This window comes from Durio zibethinus, chromosome 28, assembly GCF_047325235.1.
Source record: "Durio zibethinus cultivar Kanyao isolate XHJ-2024 chromosome 28, ASM4732523v1, whole genome shotgun sequence".
NCBI lineage: Eukaryota > Viridiplantae > Streptophyta > Magnoliopsida > Malvales > Malvaceae > Durio > Durio zibethinus.
In genome coordinates this window covers 12,107,553-12,119,835 of record NC_143189.1, presented here as the reverse complement: position 1 = coordinate 12,119,835, position 12,283 = coordinate 12,107,553, and the positions used below count along the sequence as shown (strand labels likewise).

The 12,283-nt window shown below is 33.8% G+C and overlaps 1 protein-coding gene across 15 annotated transcripts; it reads right to left on the bottom strand.

Annotated features, from left to right (window-relative positions):
• Positions 1–283: 283 nt before the first annotated feature.
• LOC111281235 (ubiquinone biosynthesis protein (Protein of unknown function, DUF547)) lies at positions 284–11,748 on the bottom strand. Of its 15 annotated transcripts, none has more exons than XM_089756887.1 (13): positions 10,699–11,748; positions 10,000–10,142; positions 9,748–9,820; positions 9,339–9,428; positions 8,801–8,914; positions 7,204–7,353; positions 5,430–5,567; positions 3,466–3,974; positions 3,014–3,113; positions 2,838–2,897; positions 1,568–1,660; positions 1,345–1,464; positions 284–1,231 (listed from the first exon to the last, which is right to left on the bottom strand). In XM_089756887.1, the coding sequence occupies exons 2-13, from the start codon at positions 10,035–10,037 to the stop codon at positions 911–913; spliced, it is 1,806 nt and encodes a 601-aa protein (XP_089613013.1). In that variant the 5' UTR covers positions 10,038–10,142; positions 10,699–11,748; the 3' UTR covers positions 284–910. The 15 variants fall into 15 exon arrangements, with proteins under 15 accessions (XP_089613013.1, XP_022724644.2, XP_089613010.1 ...); XM_022868909.2 differs by having other exon boundaries at positions 9,748–9,853; positions 10,699–11,711; XM_089756884.1 differs by having other exon boundaries at positions 3,466–3,971; positions 9,748–9,853; positions 11,267–11,563.
• Between the last annotated feature and the right edge of the window lie 535 nt (positions 11,749–12,283).

The window sequence follows — 12,283 nt, the reverse complement described above, 5'->3', positions numbered from 1 at the left end:
AATTACGCACAAATAAGAGTTTGTTGGATAATTGGTTGGGTTTACCCCAAGACATGAGAGCTCCGGTCCATGTTGATCAGGCATCCTTGTGGCGGGGCCTTGATGTGTATTGGTTGAGGTCATTCCTAAGACCAAGCATTTTTGTTTGTATAGGGGCTTTAGCTTAGCTTGGTTGGAATACTACAGCGTAGATCCAAAAATGGACTACTGCTGTATTAGGGAGCGACCAAAGCCAAATAAATTTTGGGCACAAGATCCACCTAAGAGTTGTCAAACAAGTAATGAAACATAAACCAATATCGTTTTCCTTAGTTTGCTTTTAAAGAAATTTTCCAATGATTACTTGTTCAGTCTTGACTGTTGAGGTCATGTTCGCATTTGGAACATGCACAATAGCTTGAATAACGGTTCCATCTTACATGGTAAAAGTGGTTTAATAATAGCAAATGCTAAAATAATTGACATTTATCATTCCATAGTGTCCGAGACAACAAATAAAAAAATGACATTTGATTTCTTGATGAACTATGCACGCGTGTACTCGGACACAATGTCGAACGATAAGACCATCCATAGTTGTTTATCCTGTAAGATGAGCTTTGTAGGTTACCCTGTATTGTCTGCAAATAATAACCCCAAGAAGTATTTATTCTGACATTGTTGGATCAAGAAAACGCAACATCAACAGCTAAAGCACTTTATTTACTTGTAGTAGCCATGAAGAAAATGTACATCACCCAGAACAGGATGTCTGGATGCAAGGGCAAAGATCAAAACTGCAATGAACCTTGTCTTTCTCAAGGATGCTAAGATTCACACTGGCATGGATGCAGCCTAAGTTTTGTAGCTTAGTGTGCATAATTCAAATTAACAAGAATGGTTCCGGAAGGATGGAAAGATAATATAGATATCATTGGAGAGAAATTTTGTCAGGCAGGAATAAGTAACGGAATCGTGAATCGAAGGAAAGAATACCACAGTTTCGGGAAATAATAAGGCTTTGCCTCCTTTGTGATATGCATTGCTCGACAAAAGCAGCTTGATGGGGTGGAAGGTAATGAGATATCCATACAGCCAAATTAGAATCATCCACAAAGCCCTTAGCAAAGCAGTGCAATAATTTTGGAACTAATAGCTTCCCTTTGCTGCTAACCCCGACCGAAGCTCGTATAAAATCATGCTGAGCTTCTTCAAGCTCCTCCCTAACATTCTTAGCAGTGTAGATCCTCACCTGGCATTTGCACCCCCAGTCATAAAATCTACTACTCACAACAACCAAGATAGGGTGCATGCGTGTGTGAGTCTATATGAGCGTTTAAAGAGGAAACAAAATATTGAGATTACCGCAGGTGATGAGTACATCCCACAACTGAGTGCAAAAGATACAAGTGGTTCATATGCATCAATTGCGGACTTGCGTTGCTCATCTGACACCTTCAGTTTGTGAAGAGCAAGAAGCAAAGCCTGAGAAAGTTTTTACATTTGTTAGTTGTTAATAGCATTAGTTCGTGAAGTAGAAGCAAACAAGAAAAAAACAAAGTGCAATATCATCACAGCAAATCCATACAATTTGTGGTCTATGCAAAGGTGGTTTCATCTTCAGAATGACATATTCAATTGCAGCTGCACTGAAGGAGTGGCCTCCAACTGTATATGCGGCCTGGAAGAGTAAAATCTTTCATCAGATAAAAAAAAAATAACAAAAATAACACAGTTAATTATATGAACAATCATAATTTCAAAAAAAAAATTATAACAACAATCATCTTCTAATTCTCCACTTGAAGTCATCCCCTGATGTTATTACATGTGAAAACTAATTAGAGACTTTTGCAAGGACAACTGAAAACAGAAATAGAAATTAGAAAGAAAAAAATATAACAAAAAACACTCAGAAATTCCAGAGATAAGATCTCTAATGAAGGAACTACTTAATTGTTTATTGCCTTTTGAACCATGAAATTTCTCCAAAGTACTAGATTTGAACATGAGAGTGCCAAGTGAAAATGCATAAAGGGCTTTATCTAAATTATTGTCCCAAATTCTTCCATTTCATTATTATTGCTTCTTTTAGGAGGAAAACTTGTTTCTTTAGCCCTGATTATGTTAGCTTGAACTCTATACAAGTCATATCTTCAGAATTACTTAACACATAAAAAATAGTTTTAGTGATCATTTAGGCTTTGGTGGAATAATGAAATTTTGCATTAACTCGGCAAATATAATAGTAAAAAATTACTTAACCCACCCATGGGAAATTTTGGAAAGTTGTATAAAGGAGACTAGAAAGTAGATACCTAAATGCAATAAGAAATCGGATATGATAATGGTAGAACAGGCAGGCATCTAATATTTAACACAAAGGGCCACACTTGACATACTGCTATAAAAGATTAATCACCAGCCCGAAACCATGCAGTTTGGGCTAGTTTTTGCTTCCTCAGCAGTCTTCCTGCTCTATAACATAACTAACTGCATCTACTCTGTTGATCACTGAATCAAAATTTATCGACTAAAAGCTACCACAGCATTCTCCAAAATAATAGGGGTTTATTTACAAGATTATGAAGAACAGAAATAATAGAAGCATGTTTTCACTTCACTGCCTGTCAAAACAAGGCACCGACAGCATCATCAAGCTGACTATGGACTAATAGACCAGCACGGATGTTCCCTGGATGATGCATTGAATACAACAAAAGTAACACCTTCCACCTTTCTAAAGGGGAAAATGGCAAGTCTCAATATCAAAACTTATGCTAAAAGATAATAAGATAAACTAAAACTGGGAAAATAAATTCAATGCAGATTCAGGGTACACATTTGACAATTTATACCTTTTGCATCAGGGAGAAGAACTTCAAGTCACTTCTTGGAACTCCATATGCTAAGTAAGCCTGTCCATAATGTAGACAGCACAGAACAAAATTGTCAAGCTGAACTTGTTATATGAAACTCCACTCTAGGGATGTAATGGAAAAGTTTCACTTGCAAAAGAAATACAGAAACCTACATGCATGATTAGAGCATTATACAAGTTGATCCAGAAGGCAAGCTTCTCATTGCAACTCAAGTGTATAGGATTCACTTTAGCCAGTTGCTCCACAAGTGTTCTGTTCTCCATAAAAATTAAAAGCAAAACAGTACTGAATCAGCTAAAGTCCCATACAACAGTTAAGATTTTCCAAACGAAACATAGTATTTTAAAGGTTTTTAACTTAAAATATTTTTTAGCAATTTCTTTTTTTTTTTTTTTTTGGAAAAATAAAAAAGAGTAATATCCATTTAGAAGGAAAAATATGAAGAGATTCCGCTCATGCTATAATCACTATATTTATAACCTATTAAGCTATTTCTCTATTCTGCCCCAAAGAAAGTAAATCTCTAAAGTTTCAAAATCCTCATTTGATAATCATTTGCTGAGTGAGAGAATGGTTAGCCAGAAAGGTTTGACAAGCATAATACCTGAACCTCCTTAAGGCCCCGGATGCATATTCCAGCTGCTTCTTCCCAACTGACATCCAAGATACTTCATTTGCTGAGCCATAGTCTCCAATTTCAGCCCAGCTTAATTTTCCACGTACTCTATAGGGATCAAAGGAATTCTCTGAAGCCAAAACTTCAGAGTTGCTCTGAATATCAACCTGTGGGCTTTGCACCCATGATGGTATCATCGAGCGTTCAGATGACGACCACCATGATGAATTTGATAGATGTCCCCGTGGTGATAGACTTGAGCTGTGGCTCTTAAATGCAGAAGATTTCGAAGGGACAGCTGAATCCGCAAGAGATATGAATATATTTCTCATGCATCTTACCATCTCTTCTGATAATTGGTTAGGGTGATCCCAAAGGCCTTTAGGAGGTATCCCTCTGGAAATCTTCTCAAACTGTAAAGATTGACAAGATATGCCATCTGTCTTTGCAGATATTTTCTTCCCATCATGATGCAAAAGCGAGTCCACTGCATTCTGCTGTAAATTATAATTATTAAAAGCTCAATAAAACCTTCTGCAGTTTTCAGTCCTAATCATCACTAAAAATAAAAAAATGTCATATCTGTTATGCATTGTGATAGAGACAGGTTATGAAACAAGATATGAACACAAGATCCATCAGTAAAACTTTAAATTGTTACAAAGCTTCTAATATTGAAAATGTAATCTTATCTCTTTATTATGTTTAGGACTATGCCTACTCCCTAATGAGTCTCCAAGTGGCTTTAGGTTTCCAAAAATAAAGTGTGATTTTCATTCTTCAATCGTGGCCTGCACCAAGTCATGTCAGCAGTTAATAGCTGTCATGTATTACAAGCTTTTCTTACGGCAGTACTTCATGTTGTCATAATTCAATATTCAAACTCAAATTTATATGAATGGCCAGTTCAAGTTATATGTAAGGAGACTTCTCAAACATAAGATGTTTCTTTCTAAAGGGTAACTATTAACCAATCTGTCATCTGTAAAACAAATATTTCCAGAAAAATCCTCTCAATAGCAACTTCCTTGTCAAACAAAAGCACACTTTTCTTCATATGAACTTGAATACCATATGTTCAATTTCAATCTTTCTACTGTCACAATCATGCTTGTAGATAAATGGACAGGTGATCAAGATAAAGCAAGAAAAGTCATAATGAAATTCCAAGAAAACCCGCATCCTTATTTGATGTTAAACATATTAGGGCCTAAGTTATAATTGATTTTTGTTTCTTTAGGAAAGAAAGTGTTTTTTTTTTCTTTTATTTTATACTTTCTTGAGTTTGTATCAGAGTATTCAGTTACTTTCCAGATTTGCTGAAGATATCTAGCCTAGGTTCTATTTTAAAGGTTTTCCTTGACTTATTAGGTTCTATTTATTGTTTAGGAGTTGCTTTAAGTCACTTGTAATGGATTTCCAATTGAATCTCAAGTCATTACATGAATATGGTTATTAGAACTGCACGCATTAACAACCACATAAGCTTTTTCAAATTTTAGAAAAAAAAACAATCTTCATGAGAATTCCTGTAGCCATTATGCCTTATTTAGGATTGTGAGCAAAACCTTAGGCTTTTGAGAAGTAGGTGTGAAGCCTAAATCTTTATAACTGTGGTCAAATGAACTATATAGTCGACAAAAACATGAAAAGAAACAAGGAGTATATGAATTGCATATATGCTAAGAAAAATTACAAAACAAAATTTAGAATGAACATCATCATATGTAGTATGTAGTTTTCCAAAATTCTCTTCAAAACTTCAATCCACAACAAGAATTTGGTTACGCAGAGTAGATAGGCAAAATACTTATTGAAGCTTTCAGTTACAAGAATGTCGACTGACATACTTTAAAGATGGAACCAATTTTTTATTAAGCATGAAGCATTATAGCTGTCAAAATAATTATGAAGTTGAAAGCTCCAGAGCACAAAGGAAGCTAGACATATACCTCTCTTACAGACTCCATAGAAGATGGTTCACCGGTAGATTCTGATGGTTGGTCTGTAGGCTCTTGGCAAGAGTTACATACTGAGGAATGATGCGGTACAGAATTTGAGTGCTGCAAACATCTTGATAAAGGTGATATCTGGATACAAAAGAAAATTTCATATTTGCAGCCAAAGTATGTAACACATTATACATGCAATACTTTTCTTATGTCACCTTAATATCATCTACCATTATATTTATATATATAGTTATAGTTAAAAGAATATTGACCATTACAGAATTCAAAGCTACTTCTGAGGTTACAAAATAACTAATAGTAATTGCAGGCAAAGTACAATTACATGAATCATGCACATTCAGCTCATCCCCACAACATTAGAGGGGGATTTTTAGAGGAAAAAATATGTCGATCATTAGGTGCGCAAATCATGGCTTACAAACCAGATGAAAAGTCTCAGATGCTGTGAGGAAATAAAATAAAATAAAATAAAAAGAAAGAAAAGATACAGTGTTACAAAGTTCAAATATAGTACAATTAGAAAATGGCCAAGTCATCCCCATCTTATGAACATGTTAATTGATTGCCGGTTGGTAGTTGACACTTGGGCAGATGGTGCATCTAGCCCCACTACCACTTTACTTCAAATGGCTTCCATGATGGAGCCAGCGCTCGTAATTATTAAACCAACTCAGAGACCAACCCAGAAAACAAGTCTGGTCACCATGTCAAAGGTTCAACCGTGGGATCAACGGCTGAACTGCATATTTGATTTTTTATTTAAATAATTTTATTTATATAACAATGTAATTATACATTTGATAGATAAACACAAATGTAATGCTTGACTCAATGTTTATAAAGGTTTAGTTCTTACTTAAGACCAAGGTTTCAATCTCATTAATGACATTCTAGTGCTTTTAATTTATGAGTCAAAACCGGTTTAACCGTCAAGGTCAATACCAGTTAATGCAAAACACATAAAAAATCCATAAATTTGACCAAGTTTGACGAAGTCATTTGCTCATCTGGTTCAACATAAGAACCAGTTCAGTCCCATGGCCAGGGCAGCAGGTCAGCCAATTGACTGTCATGCCCATCTGGCTTTAATAACTATGCCAGCACTAGTTTCATGTGATTTAGCTTTATGCCTAGGTCCACGAGTAGAGAGAACAAGAAAATTTATTATAATTAAAGGGCTCACCCTAGACTCTACAGCCACAAACTCGAGAGCAAGAGCTCTTGATTATAGTGAAGTTCAAGAACTCTTGCTCCCAGATTTGTGGGAATAGATTATCCAAATTAGTTTTGGGCTCCAAAACTTGTCGTATTATTCATCTTCTTCAATTCTGGTAAATTTTTCTCATCATCTCTACCATGGATGTAGGCATAAAGGCGAACCACAAATTCTTGTATTCTTTTTTCTTTTTTCTTTTTTTTGTTATTTCGCATTTATTTCTTGACTCATATTGGACTTATTTTCTAGTCAATTTATTCCTGTCACTTTATTACAACAAGTACTATAAGATCAATATCATCACAGCTAACCACAACAAAGATGTTCTTGACAAAAAAAAAACAGAACAAAGATGTTAACGGGCTACAAAACAACTATAATCTTAAATCATTGGCTTCAACACATTATGGAACAAGCTTAACTTCGAAAAAAAAGTTAAATAAGTAGAAAGAAAGTGCAGTTATAATGAGGAAGGATTTATGTTTTTGTAAAGAGATATTAGCTAGCAGCAATTTGATAATAGAGACAGATACATACAGATGGAGAAACTGAATGCCTCAAACGGTATTCCGCAAGCCTCCTTTCATTTCTCTCTTGACTAAGCTGGAAATGCAAAGAGACCATCTCTTGTTCAAGTTTTGAGATAGTAACCTCCAATACTGCAATATGGGATAGAAGCTCCTGAGCCTGTAAGAGAATAAGAACAGGGGAAACATTATAACAATCTTTAAAATGTAAAGAAACCTGTTCAGAACTTAACAGGAATGCCTAAACTGATCGTATGAAGTTGACCAATAGTTCAGTGCATTTCATAAGTAGAAATCATGAAGAACGAGAGAGAAGCAAATAATATTAAACTCCATGATTTGAGATGGCTACTTATTAGGAACCAATGAAATATTGGAGATGTTCAAAGCAAAGTAGCATTTTTCAAATGTTGGTAAGACTGAAATTTCTACATTATGAGGAATCAGCTTGCCTGCTTTTGCACACCCTTGCAAGGGCAGCATCCTGCTAATAATGCATGAAATGGGACCATTGGCTTAAATGATACTTATAACAGCAATTAAATCATCCAGACAATTGCTATATATGTGTGAATAAGGATAACAACAATCAGCTCTTGCGGAAAATAATAGTCCTAATTGCTGTCCAGAAGTTGTGGCATAAAAGGAATAAGAGTAACATTGATTAATAAGAATAAAGGTCAAAACATCCAAGGTAGAGCCAGAAATTTTAGTTAGTGGGGGCTGAGTTCAAATATACTAAATTATAAAAAACAACAATAACAACATACTAGTACTAAAAAGACTAAAACTTTCCTATTCAGTTATAATTGTTAAAAATTTTACAATTGTCCTTAACGTGATTTCAAATTTTATAAACATTGTACAATAGTTTATATCTTCGTTATCAACACTTTAGAAATATTAATTTTTCTTTTTTTTTATTTAGTGGCAAGGGGTTCCTGGGCTTTGTACAGTACATCCTTTTTGGGCCAGTCCAAGTAGATTTATCTATACTGAGCCTAGCGAATTCACGAGAAATTAGGTTCCCATAATCTCCCAACTGATTCGAACTTAAGCAACAAAGAGAGGAGCACACTCTCTTTGCTACTTGAACCAACCATACTTTAGTTGACATACATATTTTTCAATTTACAATTAAACTATCATTCAATTATTGACTTTACATTCAATAACGCAAACAAGTCTTTAAAATGTTTATTGTTGAAAATGCTCTCTTTACTGTGGTAATGACAACGGATAGAATCAATTTAAGTCTCAACAACAAATTAACTGAATAAATTAAAGCTTTTTGGACTTTATCTAAAATACATATAATTTCAAAAACTTTTTGGTCTCAGTGGGGGCTTGAGCCCCCACTAGCCCCCATAGAGCTTCGCGCCTGAAAACATCTATATGTCCGTTAAGAAAGAAGAGAACAAAACAACACCTATGCTGCTTGCCCTACCTCATATAACATATTGAACTTCCACAAAAATTCGGTACACAAACTATCAACATGAAATTTGAAAATGGAAAATATGTACAGCCTGAAGTACTCAGCATCTAGACAAGGTCACAAGGTGAAATTGCCAACTTTAAGTAAAGATTAAATATAACTGACATACATGGTGTGGGAGACATGAAGGACTTGACAATTCTGTAGCATTTTTTTCTAGAGCATTTTCCAGGATAGAATGCAAATCCATCTCTTCTTGTAGCTTTTGTTGTAAAATATGTACCTATCAAAATTTTCAAAACAATATAGTTACTGAAATAGAATATAGATTTACCCCACAGCCTAAGCATGCTTTTGAGATTGCCTTCGGTTCTGAAACCATTATAGGGACTAAAACAAGTAAATTTCTCCCAGCAATCAGCATATTAAAACCAAAAGCAGCTGAAAATATCATTCTCCTCTTAGAAGAATGCCATTAAACACCACAAATAAACATCAGGAGCTTTGCCAGTGATTTTCCATTCCCAGTACTATAGTTAACACATATATTCAGTGCCTATTAAAAATAACAAATTTCAATAAAGATGTAATCAAGAATGCCACTTCACAACTACTTGAAGCCATCTTGCATCCAAATCGAACCTATCATCTTAAGTAACTAGTATAATGCAGTAGATAAAACATTATCACAGTTGAGAGATGCTTACATCCTGCTCGAGCTGAAACCTATAAGGATAAGAATCGCTGCTTTTAAAACAAGATTCGACACTTCCAGTCTCTTCATTATAACTCTTTTCCTGAATAAATCACCAAATTCACAGTAAACAACAAACAAGATGGAAGGAAATGCTTGTTTCTCTCTTCTGCAATGGGTATCATTACTCAAAACTCTGCGTATGATTGTAGATATTTGATTTATGAGAACTGCAAACTCTAATTACCAGTATATTAAAATTGTAGAAAATTACATGAAGATTGGCTTCAACTGCTGTCAGATAGCAGAAAAGGGGGAAGATGAAAAGCAAATTGTTATGGCCAACCATCACTTAGTTCCATGGATGTTTCAGTCAGTCTTTATCCACAATTATTAAAAGGGACAAGCACACCAGCACTGACCTCTGAGGATAAGTTATTGTCTTGAAGTTCATCCACAATATCTAACTGAGATCCTGAGTTGCAATAAATTGCCCTAGAATGTGAACATTTCGAAATGGAATCATTTCTGCAGAAAAAGTCATTCAAAGGTAAACAAAGAAAGAAAGAAAGTAAAATACAAAAAACCATGACATAAAAAAACAAGTCCATTTGTAAACCAATAAGAGCATAAGCAAGGAAGCAAACAAAGAAACTAAACAATGCAATCCTTACTGGCTCAAGGCAGATTGCACAACCGACGAGTCACACATCCTGTGATCATGGGGTTTGGCTTTTATCAAATAAAGCACACTCTGGAATTTCTGAAGTAGTTTGCAGTCTATATCCCCACCATAAACAAACAAGCATCATAAATCCTGCAGATTCAAATCAAACATCAAAAGCCTGTCTTTTTTAGAATTTTAATTCTTAAGATAGATTTTGTCATCAACAATCTTTTGGAAGAATGAGGAGTTGCTTTTAGACATAGTACTGTGTGACTTGTGAATATGTAAATAAGGACAATCAAACTCATTGAATGCACAGCTACCAGTCATTTTCAACACAGCCATACAAATCAAAAAAACCTCAGCCTGGTAGCTTTGCTTTAAGTCACACAAAAACGAGACAACCAACAGATACAGAAATAAAGACCATTTCAAAAAAGGGAAAAAAAAAGGAAATTTTTAGAAAACAAAATATCTTTGAATCTATCTTAGAATAATGAATTACATTTCCATTTCATGAAAATCAGAGCTAAACCAAAATATGTGAATATTATGAGGATATAATTGTGCCAAAAGCCAAAAGTAAAACCCAAAAACAGGAAATTGACTAAATGCAAAGAATATGCAATTATAAAAAGGAGAAAAAGAAAGTGGGGCAAAAGTAGCTTCCATAGTGACTAAAAACAAAGGGGAAAACTTGGCATACCCTTCAAAAGTAAATCAAAGTTGATTTAAAAGCAGAGAAGTAGGTTGCTTTTCTGCCCCTTTCATATCCATTGAAAATGAAGGAGAAAAAAAAGTAAAAGGAGATGTCTAATGAAAATATGGATTGATGGACGGACCAAAAGAGAGAGCAAAGCAATTCAAGGTTTTTCGGTTTTCACTTGGTAAAAAGCTTCCTAGCTATAAGACAGTGACGAAACAAATTGACTCAAAGAAAATTATAAAAAGTAAAAGAAGAACAATCCCAAGGACAGATCTTAGTGGTCCCTTCTTTTGTTTCAAGCACTAGTTCTTTTGTTTTTTTGTTCATACTGATCACAACTCACAGGCTGACCCCATCAACCATAATGAGTTCCTTTTCTCTTCATTGCATCTTTCTAAAACTCCAAAAAACAAATATTAGAAAACAACAAGAACCAATTTTTAAACTTTCAAATATAGAAAGAGAAAAGGAAGAAATAACAATCTTTTTCATGCAAAACTAACATCTTTGATCCTAAAGAATAATAACCCAAAAGCCCATTTTCCAGTGAAAATGAAAAAGAAGAGACCTTTGATAAAGAAACACCCGAGATTTCTTAACACGTGAAAAGATAAAAACAACACCTAAATACCCAAATCCAACTTTAAACTGGTTCTCAGCTTCTTCTTCAACTTTCTTTCTCAGAGGAAAAAATTGGACTCGTTGGTGGGTACTTAATTCTCTCAAAATTTTTTCTTGAAATTCAAATATAGAGACTGAGAGTTACAGACAAAAGTGGGGTGGAAAAATGACAAAGATACGGTTGAGCTAACCCACGACTTGGTCAGAGAGATTTCAAACAAAGAAAAGACAAACAGAAGAGAGCAAGGAGAATCTAGACCAACTTTCAAAAATATGTAGTAATTTTAAAAATAACTTTAAAATGGATACGTTTTGTTTGTGGACACTCAGATGCTAGTGAAGTAGATGGGTGAGGCTTTTGTTGTGGAAAATGAGTTTGCATACAAAGAGACACGGCAAAAGACTCCGTATTTTCAGAATTTTTGCTTTGAATTTGAAATTTCGAGGAATACCTACACCATTTGTAAGGAAATCATGGAGATTATGAATTTTATGATTATGATGATGCAGTCTTTCTTATTTTATCAAACTATTAATTAATGGCATTGCAAATTTGCAATGCATGCATCAATTTATTGAAAAATTTTGAGAATATTTATCTGAAATATATATATCCTTAATATTAAAATAAATAAATATATATTTTGCACTCGTGCATTTGACTTAATGATAATTTCATATATGAAACATATTTTTAAACTCAAAGAATTAGTTTTAATTCTCCATTTTTTTAAATAAAAAAATGTTTATATAATTTGATTTATTAATTTACTCTTCAATAATTCACAAAATTATAAATAAAATTATATTATTTTATATTTCATTTCATTTATTTTTATTATAATTAACAAAAATATTTTTTATTTTATTTATTTTTCACCGTGATTTAATTTATTAATAAAATTAATTATTTTATTTTTATTATAAATATAAAAAAATATTATTAATAACTTTTTCAACATTC